The 13,168-nt window shown below is 43.1% G+C and overlaps 2 protein-coding genes across 2 annotated transcripts; one reads left to right on the top strand and one right to left on the bottom strand.

The window, feature by feature from the left end:
* Positions 1 to 597: 597 nt before the first annotated feature.
* SEPMUDRAFT_45032 (uncharacterized protein) lies at positions 598 to 1,485 on the top strand (the record flags this gene model as incomplete). Its single annotated transcript, XM_016908946.1, has 2 exons — positions 598 to 1,271; positions 1,401 to 1,485. The coding sequence occupies 2 exons, from the start codon at positions 598 to 600 to the stop codon at positions 1,483 to 1,485; spliced, it is 759 nt and encodes a 252-aa protein (XP_016760777.1).
* Positions 1,486 to 1,721: 236 nt separating this feature from the next.
* Positions 1,722 to 3,439, bottom strand: SEPMUDRAFT_149268 (thiazole biosynthetic enzyme, mitochondrial). Its single transcript, XM_016905449.1, has 5 exons — positions 3,417 to 3,439; positions 3,273 to 3,360; positions 2,817 to 3,054; positions 2,038 to 2,742; positions 1,722 to 1,979 (listed from the first exon to the last, which is right to left on the bottom strand). Exons 3-5 carry the CDS (start codon positions 3,000 to 3,002, stop codon positions 1,848 to 1,850), a joined length of 1,023 nt encoding a protein of 340 aa, XP_016760776.1. The 5' UTR covers positions 3,003 to 3,054; positions 3,273 to 3,360; positions 3,417 to 3,439; the 3' UTR covers positions 1,722 to 1,847.
* Between the last annotated feature and the right edge of the window lie 9,729 nt (positions 3,440 to 13,168).

Genomic DNA, 13,168 nt, shown 5'->3' with positions numbered 1-13,168 from the left:
AGAGCAACAGAGCCTGAGCTCTCACATGGAGAGGTCGACGCCCATGGTCATATCCGTGGCGTCCGAACCTACGCAGTCCTGGGAGGAGATTCTTTATAGGTCCAATAAAGTCTGGTAGGCATGGTAGCGCAGGAACGTCTAAACTTGTATCGGACTGGTCCATGTCAGCAATTGCCTGAAGCCCTCGTGCCGGTGGCGAAAAGGATGTGGGTGGTCACTGGTCAGCTCGTAGTAGTACGGGGGTCAGATTTCAAGCGAGCAAGCGAAATTGCGAGATGGAAGGGATAGAAAGACCTGAGGGATTAAAAGGATGTCAGGTAGTGTGTGTCACTGTGTGATGAGAGGGATGGATAGGACATGTCTGCCTGATCGCCTGATGCTTAGTCATCCACATGCCCCGCACGTGAATTACCTACATCACCCCTCACTCCAACTGCCAAACATCTCCCGCCTATCGTTTGAATGTCTGTTATGCACACAGATATGTGGCTTCAACCAGATCGAACTGCTTGTAGCTTGCACGCTGGAACAAGACCGGCCGGCCCGTCACGATCCAAAGGCAACGGATGAACAACAACAAGAACAACAAGAACAACAATGGTCTCCAAACCCAAATACAAGCCTGCCGCCAAGCCCGCAAAGCAAGAAGCAGAAATCAAAGAAGACTCCTCCCTCCTACCCCCCAACTGGCCCCAAAACATCATCTTCCTCACCGAACCAACCTACACCACCTCCGCACTCCTCTCCCGTCCCCTCCTAACCCACTCACCCTCCTCCTCCCCGTCCACCTGGCCCTTGATCCCCTCCTCCTCCCTCTCCCTCTCCCCCATCAGCCCCAACGTCCAAATCCTCCCCATCACACACCCGTCCACTCACCCCGCCCATGGCCAACTCGGCCTCTTCGCAACCCAACCTCTCCTCCCCTCCCAATTCATCCTCTTATACCTCGGTCTCGTCCACACCAATTCCCTCTCCGACAGCGACTCTTCCAGCGATTACGATTTGAGTTTCGATCGGGAATTGGATCTGAGTATTGATGCTGCTCGCATGGGGAATGAGGCTCGCTGCGCGAATGATTTTCGAGGCGTTGCTGAGCGCCCGAATGCGGAATTTGGGGATTGTTTTGTTCAAGTGCCTTCGGCGAAGAGAGTTGGTGGGAGGAAGTGGGAGAGGAGAGTGGGTGTTTTTGTGGTTTCGAAGAATAAAAAGGGGGGAAAGGGGAAGGGGGGGATTAGAGCTGGAGAGGAGATTTTGGTGAGTTATGGGAAAGGGTGAGTTTTTCTTTTTTTTTCATTCTTTTTTTAGGGGGTTTGGTTTGGTTTCTTTCACATCGAGAGATAATGATGATGGGATCAATGGATATTGAATGAGTAAAAGTTGACTTACTTTGTCTTTGGCAGGTTTTGGGAAGGACGGGGGCTATTGGATATGTTTGCGAAAGGGCATATTGAGCAAGTGGGAGAGACAATTGATGGCGGAGGCTGACGCTGTTGTTACCTACGCAGAGATGTCCAGTGTGGCGTTTTGGATATACGGGATGGTGGTTGGTGGTGCCGTGATCAAGCATCAATCCGGGGCGGCAGACATCTTCCTCACTTGCCCGTTCACAGTTGTGGCAAGGATTTGTCTATTCTTGTCACAGATCTACTGACATGGGTTTTGGTCTGATGATAGATTCATGATGGTGGCAGAACAGCTTTCATGACATGTACGGATACCGTTTTAGGGTTACAATTTTTATTCGTGTACAGCTAAAAAGAGCGTAAGGTCGTAAGATGATGCCCCGTTGCTTCCATTCTGATGTGGGCATCGTTTGTCACAAAGGCAACATTTCGACTCGTTGCTGATTACTTGCCATTGACCTTGACCGCCTCTTCGGCGCGCTCAGCACGACGCATATCGAATACCTTGAGTGCCTCCTCTGCGGCCTTGACACCAGACAGGGCCATTGCACCAAAGGTTGGTCCCATGCGGTTCGCCTGAAGTCTGATTAGTATTCTCGTTCTGTGGCAGTGGATGACAAGAAAAATCACTTACGCCATCAACCTCGCTGAGCTCCATGCCACCGATGATGAGACCGGGCACAATCTCGCGAGTGCCCTTGACAATGGCATCCTCGGCAGTATTCATGTCCAAGCCGCGCATACCACCGAGCGCGGGAAGACCATCGTGCTTCATGCTGACCAATCTCTTGGCAGAGAAGGCGCCGAAAGGTCCATCGTGTCCCGTGGTCGAGATGATGACAGGAGCGTTGATGGTGTTGGGGTCCATGCACGACTGATCGTCGTGATGCATGCTCACCAAAGTCCAGTTGGTCACCACACCGGCAATGTGCAACTGTCCATCTTGTCCCTGTCTGGTGATCAAATCCTCCACAGTGGTGGCGTTGAACAGCTTGACATTGTCAAACTGCAGCACCTTGCTTAACACTGTGCTTGTGAAGAGTGCAGCATGCTTGACCACTACATAGTTCCCCTCCTCCTCGAAAGGAACGCCGACCTCGCGGAGGAAGGCATCAGCTGGCTTACGCATGATCATTGCGCTGAAGAGCTGGCCTCCCAGCCAAGCGCCTCCTCCTGGAGCAACTCCGGCTTCGACAATGGCGATCTTGAGATCTGGACGTGCCTTGGCGAGGCAGTATGCGGCAGAGAGGCCGCAAGAGCCGGCACCAACAATGACAATGTCTGACTCCGCATAGTTGTCCAGATCGGAGAAGTAGCGACGAGTCATGGCACGGGAGACCTATGAGTGCACGTACATAGTCAGCAGATGTCTCTCACTCCCACAGGGAGGCATGCTGTTGGTGGGCTCCGCACCTGAGATTCGCGAATGTGCGCAAACTTGAATGTGGACCATTTGCCAGCCATGTCTTCAATGGTAGCGGCATCAGTGGCCTTGCCATTGGCGGGGATCGCAGCGCCGTGTGGGAGGTTGGCAAGCTTGGCAGGATAGCTGTCAACAGCTGGAGCGGGTTCCTGGAAGTTCATCGCTGGAGGGGCCATTGTGTTTGATGTTGTTTGAAACTTCGTTGTGAAGTGGATGGGAAATGCGTCACTGCCAACGTTAGTAACGGCGTCTCCCTCGAGAGGGGAGTCGCAATGAAAGCATGATTCTTTCGCTGGTATTATCCAGATAATCAAGTTCTGCCGTATAATCTCAGAACATTCGCTTGATGTGCCCTGCCTTCTCCGCACGGGTGTGGCGGTTGGAAGACAAGGTCACATCTGCAAACGTCCACCGGCTCAAGCTCTCAATCGTATTGAATGAAATACCTTGATCATCATGTCTGGATGTTGGAGCAAAGAATAGCCTCATGGCGGCTTCTGGTGGAGGTGGTCCATACCGATGGGGATGGCGAGCCTGTGAAGTTGGTCAGACATGGTCTATGCTAGATGGGAGGTGGTCAGGTCAGGTACTTGATGGAGGTGGTGGATGAAGTGGTTGGCGGCGTTGACTACGATGTTGGTGTCAAAGGACAAAGGACACGGACGGTGAAAATGTCAATTAAGAAGAGGAGCACCCCGCACGCACGACGAGGAAGGTGAAGCTCGAGCTCCAGCTCCCCAACCTCAAGCTCCGGTTACCTCCTACCTTACCTCCGTACCTCCTACCTCCTAGTGAGCTGTGCCATTGGAGAGGGCCGAGAGGTGAGAGGCGAGCCCGAGGTTCATCCGATACCGGTCGAGTGTGAAAAAGGCTTCGTCATTATTGGCTCCTGGTGCTTGATACAACACAGACGATGACATCCATGATATTTTGATACCTATCTCTACAGGTACCTCCGCTCCTCCGAAAGTCTGTCTTCTTAGCAAAAATCCACCCCCCTTTAAGATAAATTCTATTACTTTGTAGAGTAATTATTCAATATATAGACTATAGAAATCGATTATAATACCCGCGTTGCAATCCTTATACTCTACGCTATCGCTAGATACACATTTGACTATATTACGACCGTCCTACTAGGTATAAATGCTAATACAGCCTAGAGACTTATCTATAGGGCTAAAACTAGAGCTAACTCGAATTCCTTTATATAGATACTCGATTATATTGATCTATTACCTAGGAGGGGGGCTCCTCGGCGTATAGAACTAGGATCGAGAACTTCTTTAAAGATTAGGCAAGATATAAGGGCTAAATAGAAGTAGTAAAGCTAACCCTAAGCTACTAATTACTCTATAGATTCAGTCCGTAATATATTAATTAGGAAGCCTCTCTAAGAGCTAGGAACTTAGTAGGTATATAATATACTTAGAGGCAAAGCCTATTACTAAGCGGATCTAGTAGATAAGCGACCAATCTATAGGAAGAGGGCCCTAAACAAGATTGCCTTAGAGAAGCTCGATTTAGACAATAGGAAGCGATATATTAAGTAGGTCCTAGCTCTTAAAGCAGAGGAGGTTAAGCTTATCTTCTATAATAAAACTCTACTTGATTTTAGGGGGTATAGAGGAAAGAATTATATCTTAGTACTAAAAGGAGTAGATATCTACTTAGACTAGTTTGACCCTCGCTTTTTAAGGATATAATCTATCTCCTTTCTAACCCTCGGAGCTCGAATAATGCCTTAGGCTTGACTTTTAGGGTATCGTAGGGTCGTCGCTTAAGAGGGTCTGAAGCTAAGCTACGTACGCGTACTAGAAGCTCCCTTACGTATCGGACCAACTTAATAGCAATACTAAGATATACTAATATTATGTCTAGCGCTAATACTACCGTCCTCTACGAGTACGGCAAACTAAAAATTATATCGATACGACGTCGCGTTGTTAAGTTATCGTATGCCGCTAATACCTAGCTATACTAAGAGAATTACAGCGATAGTACGTAAACCTACAACTACATCGGACCCGGAACAGCGTATATATCGGTACAAGGTAATTCGTAGAGGTCTAATAAGTATAGATTATATAAACAATCTTTCCGTATCTTAACGTCTTCCTCTTAAAATAGTAGTATTTCGAACTGTAGTCTAAGATTAACGGCTTACTCGATTTCGAAACGGTATATTTTGACTGCTCGATAAGCTTAATACGGGGAATCTATCCCTAGTCCTTACTAAGTATATAGTTATATCTCGTTGCGTTGTCGTTATATCGATACGTAGACCAAATCTACCTTATATACTAGGTAGCGCTAAGAATTGTTCTAAGACGTAGCTAGTACGCGTCTCAAAACAATTAATAGCGTATATATATACCTTGCGCAATTATTCTAAGACGTATACCCTATACAATTGTTTTGAGATATATGTCTCGCGCAATTGTTTTGAGACGCGTACGCTAAGTATAGTCGTCGCGAGTATAGTCGTCGCGAGTGTAGTCGTCGCGAACATCGTTAGAAGGCTTGTCGAATTATTCTAAGATGTATGCGCCGAGTATAGTCGTCGCGAGTAGAATTGTTTTAAGACGTATACGCCGAGTATAGTCGTCGCGAGTGTAGTCGTCGCGAATATCGTTAGAATGCTCGTCGAATTTTTCTAAGACGTATACCTTACGCAATTGTTTTAAGACGCGTACGCCGTCGGCAGTTTGGTATCGTAAGTAGAATTGTTCTAAGACGTATATACTAAGTGTAGTCGTCGCGAGTATAGTCGTTGCGAGTGTAGTCGTCGCGAGTATAGTCGTCGCGAGTATAGTCGTCGCTTGTCGAATTGTTCTAAGATGTATGCCTCGCGCAATTGTTTTAAGACGTATACGCCGAGTAGTCGTCGCGAGTACGGTCGTCGCGAGTAGAATTGTTCTAAGACGTATACAGTATACGTCTTAGAACAATTGTTAGCGCTACCTAGACACTACGACGCTTACCGGCAATTGTTTTAAGACGCGTATAGCGAGAGTCGTCGTCGTAAGGGTCGTCGTCGTAAGGGTCGTCGTCGTAAGGGTCGTCGTCGGCATTGTTCTAAGACGTAGACAGTATACCTCTTAAAACAATTGCGTTTCCGCGGTTCTTCTATATATTAGGGGTATCGTCGTTATCGCCGTAGGTATAGTTGTCTCGAATTTGGCTATCGTAAGTATAGTTATCGTCGTAAGTATCGTTGTTGTAGTAAGTAGTTGTCGTAAGTATAGTTATCGGCGTTGTTTTAAGACGTATTCTGTCTACAAAACAATTAGCTATTGTTCTGAAACGTAGATAGTATATATCTTAAAACAATTAGCTATTGTTCTAAGATGTAGATAGTATACGTCTCAAAACTATTCGATTCTCTTAGCCTGCCTTATCTTCTCGGCTTGTCTAATCTTCTCGGCCTGCTAATATAGTACTATACTATTATTATCTTAACCTGCTAAAATAGTACTATACTCCTATCTCGGCCTGCTAAAACAGCCCTATATTAATATCTTCTTAGCCTACTAAACAGCCTCGAACTCTTATCTTCGAGTACTACTTTGCTAATAAAGGCGTAGTCGGCAGCCCTATTAGCCTAGACGGAAAACGCAAATCGGGTGCCCCCCCTTCCCCCCCCCCTGTACTCTCCTCTTCTCGGCCTACTAATATAGTACTATACTATTATTATCTCGGCCTACTAAAACAGCACTGTATTCTAATATTAGAGTACTACTTTATAAACAACGGCGTCGTTTAGCAAAGCTATTTAATTAGCTCGGCCTCCCGAAACAGCCCTATATTAATATCTTCTTAGCCTGCTAAACAGCCCGAACTCTTATCTTCGACTAATACTTCGCTAACGAAGGCGTAGTTAGCAGCGCAATTAACCTAGACGGAAAGCGTAAATCGCGTACCCCGTACTCTCCTCTTCTCGGCCTGCTAATATAGTACTATACTATTATTATCTCGGCCTGCTAAAACAGTACTATAATCCTATCTCGGCCTGCTAAAACAGCTATATATTAATATCTCAACCTGCTAAAACAGTACTATACTCTTATCTTCGACTACTACTTCGCTAATAAAGGTATAGTCGGCAGCGCAATTAACCTAGACAGAAAGCGTAAATCGTATACCCCGTACTCTCCTCTTCTCGGCCTGCTAATATAGTACTACGCTATTATTATCTCGGCCTGTTAAAACAATACTGTATTCTTATATTTAAGTACTACTATATAAACAACGGCTCGTCGGCCGCCTAAGGTAGTATACGTCTTAGAACAATTGCGTTTTCTTTGTCCGGATTATCGTCGGAATTATCGTCGGAATTGTCGTCGGAATTGTCGTCGGAATTGTCGTCGTAATTATCGTCGTAATTGTCGTCGTAATTGTCGTCGTTCGGATTGTTCTAAGACGTTTACTATCTACGTCTTAAAACAATTATGTCTATAGGTAATCTTTAACCCTAATTGCCGTCGTCGGGATTGTTTTGAGATATAGATAGCAAACGTCTCAGAACAATTATATCTATCTAGCTTAATCTTCTCGGCCTACTAAAACAGCCTCGTACTATTATTTTTGAGTACTTCCTTATATATAACTATATAATAGTCCTAAATAACTATATAACAGCTTCGTACTATTATCTTCGACTACTACTTCGCGAACAAAGGCATCGTCGGTAGCCTAATTAACCTAGACGGAAAGCGCAAATCGCGTCGGACTCCTTAGTATTAACGACTACTACTTCGCGAACAAAGGTATTATCGGCAGCCCGATTAACCTAGACGGAAAGCGCAAAGGTCTCGAAGAAGATATCTATATAAAGACATCGCGTCGGACTCCTTAAGCGTCGCGTCGGACTCCTTAGTATTAACAACCGGAAAGGCGCCGAGTTCTAATACCTATATATATTTAAGTACGGTATACAATATACATAGAGGGTATAAACTCGATCGGACGGGAGGACGCTCGACGTTCCGTTTGTTTTAAGACGTAGACAGTATACGTCTTAGAACAATTTATCGGTCTAGTATCCTTAACGTTCTCGCCTCTAGAAGAACCTCTTTTATTTTACTATTTAATATCGCTATCGCCGTATCTATCGATTCTACTTCTTTGTCGTCGTCGCGGTTTTGTCGTAGTCCCTATACTATCGTTGCGGCTTTGTCGTCGTCGCTATACCGTCGTCGTCGTAGCTTTGTCGTTGTCGCTATAGTGTCGTCGCCGTAGCTTTGTCGTTATCGCTATCGTCGTCGCGGCTTTATCGCTATATTGTCGTCGTCGCGGTGTTGTCGCCGGTTTTGTCGTAGTCGCGGTTTTGTCGCCGGTTTTGTCGCCGGTTTTGTCGTCGCTATAGGTTACTTAAGAGGTAGTTGCTATCGCTGTCGCTAGATATCCGAACTGTATATATACCTAATTAATATAACTAGTACTACGATAACTTCTCGAGCTAAGTATAAGCAATATTAAATCTATACTAATAGATATACGCTTACTAACCTAGTATACTCGCGACTGTTACGCTCGCCCTAACGATAATATAAGAAGGCGACGAAGCAATAACTGCCCGCGAAACCGATCCCTTTCCTCGCTAGCCTACTACTATAACGCCGACTGACTTTTGGTTTGTTACTAATACGAAGTAGACAGGTTAGCTTAATAATATCGCCGGCACTAATATAAGGAGGAAGAAGCTTGCGAGTAACAATATACAGAAATTCGACTAAGCTAGCAGAATTATAGAGACTTATTAGGGGAAAGATATACCGGACCCGTATTACTAGTATACTCGTCGAGGCCTGCTATATAGGGTAGATACTATTAATAGTAAGAGATATACTTACTACAAGCGATACGCGAAGTCGGGGTATAATACTAGCGTACCTGTTGGTAGTAGTACTAAGGTATCTCTAATATAGCGGATCTTAGACCTTAAGGACCGATTAGACAGCTTAGGATAAGAAGGTATCTAATATTCGAAAGAGTTGGCTATATCTTAGAACGTTGTTCTAAGACCTATAGCTTCTGTATCTTAGAACAATTCAAACTGTCTCCTTTAAACCGTCTCCTTTATACCCCCGTTAAGTCTAACTCCTCTGCTATCGTACTGTTAATATTAACAAATACATCTATATCAATATCAATAATACCTAGCTCCCGTAGCCTATTACCTTCTATACGACCTACTAAGTTAGCCGCGTCGAGTAGACCCGTACTAGCGATTATAGCGTCGTCTACGACGCGTATAATCCGAGCGGCGCGTACGGCGTTACTCGTATTGAGCGTATCGATACGCTATACTAACCTTGCAATGCCGATACTATAGATATTGTCGGATATAGCGCCCTTGCTCTTGTGTCTCGTAGTTAAGCCCTCGGTAACTAGCTTATATATATAGCTTAGTATATCTACGACAGTCTTCTTAGATATATAGTACGTTGTTCCTTCCGGTACTAGCGGCCGTAGTATTTAAGCAATGCGTTTAGTATACTCGCGATTTAATACAGTCTACTCGATAGTCTTTTCGATATCGCTCGTAGAGTTAGTAAGGCAAGCAAATATAGTACTATATTCGCTATTATATAGTTCTAGTATTTTATTAGATATAACGAACTTGCCTAGTCGTCTAGATAGATTAATAACTAGTATACCGAGGATAGCGCGCCGCAACTCGTAGCTAGTAGCCTTAAGTGTCTATTTAAACTATAGCATTTCTCCTACGTAGTTAGACTAGCTACTACTAAGGAATATCGGGATTAGGTAGTTAACTATATGCTCTAGTTAGCCTACGTCGCCTTTACGAATTGCCGAGCGGATAGTTAAGAAGTCCTTAGTGTCTCTAAGTATACGATATATTATAGTAAAATCTAGATCCTCGACAACGCCCTCGCTATTTTTGCCTATATAGGCCTTCTTAGTTATTGTCTTCTTGTAGATAGTATAAATACAGTCTAAATACTGCTTAGGGGAGAGCTTTAATACTACCGCCTAGAGCGCTTCGATAGTAGTCTTGTCGCGATTATCCGGATTGTTAATATCGAATAGTTTGCGGTCTATAAGCTCCTACTCAAACATTCTACAGACCCTGCTCTAATATAACCGATATACTAGGCTTTAATAAATAAAGTACTTAGGTTTGTCGTTACTAATTCCTTCGATACCCTAGAACCTAGCGTCGCCTTAATATATATAAGCAAGAGCCTTACCTACGCTATTCTTGTTTGTATAAGTCGCTAACCTAGTGTATAATCTGTTTATTGCAATATATAGGAAGCCTAGTACTAGTAAATACTAGCTAAAGCGATCGTATAGCTTTATATTTTCAATACTCTCGGCCTGAACTTAAAGTAGACGAGCTACTATTATCTAATCGCTAACGATAAGTTTCAGCCCGTTGTCCTAGTACTTTAGGTACTTAAATCTTATAAACTTTAGGAATATATCTTCTAGTACGCCGTATATACCGGATATCGACGACTCGTTGTAAAAAGAGATCTTACTAGCGTATAACTGTTAATCCTCTATATCTAGAATATCGATAGTATACTATAGTACTCGTATCTTTGTATTAGCGCTACTAATATCGAGGCTATTCTAGTCTGTTAGTCTACTAAAGTCGTGTCTAGTACAGATCTTTATAATCTTAGGAAATATAAGGCTAAGGTTATAGTCGATATAATATATACTATTATACTTACGTACTATATCCTCGTTCAAATTACGGAGGATATCGGTAGCGTCGAGCTGAATAGTAAGGTCTAATATATTCTAACGTAGGCCGGTCGCTAGTATCCGCTTGTTCTCGGCTATATACTAAGTTGTTATATTAAGTTACTAGCTACTTCTACCGACAGTCTAGATACCTTTGCGACCTACTTAGCGTATAAGGTTGTCGTATATATAGTAGATTTGTTAGTTTACGCGGCCGAATATACTATATACAATCTGTTAGGCGATAGCGTTGTCCTTTATTAGACGCTAGACCGTCCGATACGAAGAAGTAATACCTAGGTTAGCGAGTACGTCTATAATAGGGCGTAGTACCCTTCCTATTACAAGGAACAGACTTATTCCCTTCTAAAACTACGACGAGTTAATTAATACAATCGTTGATATAGCGATTTAGGTAATTGCCGCGATATACTTAGTTATAGTATCTAAAGTTTTCTATCCCTATATCTTATACCCCCTTTATACCTTTTTATATAAGACCTTCTAGTTATTCAAGACTTTACGTAGTATTCGATTCTAGGTCGGTGTCTTAGTAATAATCATATCTATTATCTCGTTAATATTCGCTAGCTATATAGCATTATATAAGTCGTATTCGTTAAAGAACTTCTTACTAATTAGGCCCTTAAGCTTACGGCGTATAGTACGTTAACTAATTAACTAGTCGTACTCGAGACTCTTAACAATATTTGCAATACGCCGGCGATAAGTAGCCGAACCTAGATCGCTATAATGTTTCTTTATAAAAAACGGGACTATTATCCTAGTAGCCCTAAGGGCGGTATAGATATCTTCTATCTTCTCCTCGTCCGAACGTCTCTAGGCGCGTCGACGAGCTAGCGTATTCCGTTTATCTATCTCCTCGTCTTCGTCTTTATCGCCGTCAAATGTCTCTTCGTAGATAGGATTGTAGTCTAGTACTTTACTCTATTCCTTATTATCGTTATTACTTAGTTGGAAATCTGTGTTATAGTCTTCTTCGACCTCCCCCTTATCGTCGTCTAGCTCTAAGAGTTTAAACGGCGATTCGTAGTCCGGATCGGTTGCTCGGCTCGTACGTCGAGAACTACTAGGTCTAGACTAGAGTAATACTTAGCTAGCCCTTAGTCGTAGTTAGCGTCCTTACGGCGACTAGCTTGTCTGCCCTCGGAGAGTTCCTTAACTCGAGCGCCGTAATTCGAGGTTATCTAATAGTAGGACTATCTTATCTTCGAGGTTATCTAATAGTAGGACTATCTTATCTGTCGGTAGAAGGTCGGATAGACTACTAGAGTCGTAGTACTCTGGATTGCCTACTTCGATATTATCTGTTAGCAGAAGATTAGGGAGACTACTAGAAATAGTACTTATCTCGAATAGGTTGTATATAGAATAAGCAATGTCCTCCTCTTGTTTATCTTACCGTAGTAGCGACGTACCGCTTATATCTTGATCGGCTATATTGCTCGTTGTTAATATAGTATATAGTACTTAGGCATCCGTAGCAAACGGAAAAGACGGCGAAAGTATACAGCGATGTTAAAGCCTAAGATATAGCGGATAATGTCTAAAATAGGTAGGTAGTATAGCTATTTGTTCTAAGATACTGCTTTTATATATCTTAGAATAACTTAATTAGATCGATACTTCCTCTAATTCGAGTTATAATAGTAAGGAGTAGTACGTTTCGTCTTTAGTTACGTCGTCGATAAATATTCGGTTCGTAACGGAGGTATTATTTAGTATCGCTAGTATTTATCTGCTATTGCCGTCGCTATATATATTAATTATTCTAAGACGTAATGAATATACATCTTAGAACAATTATACTATTGTTTGTTGTTACTATTGTTTGCTTACTATTACTATCGCTATACGCGTTAATTGTTCTAAGACGTAATAGACGTACCTCTTATAACAATTGCATTTCTCTCTACGCGTTCTCGAACTAACCGATTACTTAACCTTACTATCGCTATACGCGTCAATTATTCTAAGACGTAGTAGATATATATCTTAGAACAATTATATCTCTCTTTACGCGTCCTTAGACTAATCGACAATCCGAAGATACCCGAAGGCGATTTTACCTTTAGAGGAGGTCGAAAGGCCTAAAACCGAAGAAAGCAGATATAAACGATATAGTAACCTATACAAACGGGGCTAAACGCGCGCGTATAGCTACTAGGCCGAAATACACTTAGCTGTATAGAGCCTGCGAACTAGATACCTAGTCTCCGTAAGAGTTAACTATTGCTCGATTTTAGTACTCGAGACCGAGCAGTTACTATATAGTTTAGGAGGCGGCTCCTCGATATTCCCTATATTAACGAACTCGAACATCTTTAGCTCTTAATCTATAATACTAGCCTATAGGACCTAGAGATATCTCTCGCTAAGCCGATTATCGAAGCAAGCTTAAAATAGTACCTTAATACATTCTATAAAGACAAGAACTTTGTACCTTTACAGCTTTAGATTAATACCGTCTTTACGGCTGTCTACGGCTATAAAGACGTTGTAGTCGTAGAGAGGACCGGGGGTAGGAAGAGTCTGATATTCTATACTTTCTCTATATTAACTAGATTGGTTACTCTCTAAATTATACTACTAAACCGGC

This window comes from Sphaerulina musiva (genome assembly GCF_000320565.1).
Source record: "Sphaerulina musiva SO2202 unplaced genomic scaffold SEPMUscaffold_5, whole genome shotgun sequence".
Lineage (NCBI taxonomy): Eukaryota > Fungi > Ascomycota > Dothideomycetes > Mycosphaerellales > Mycosphaerellaceae > Sphaerulina > Sphaerulina musiva.
This window is presented reverse-complemented; position numbering and strand designations above follow the sequence as displayed.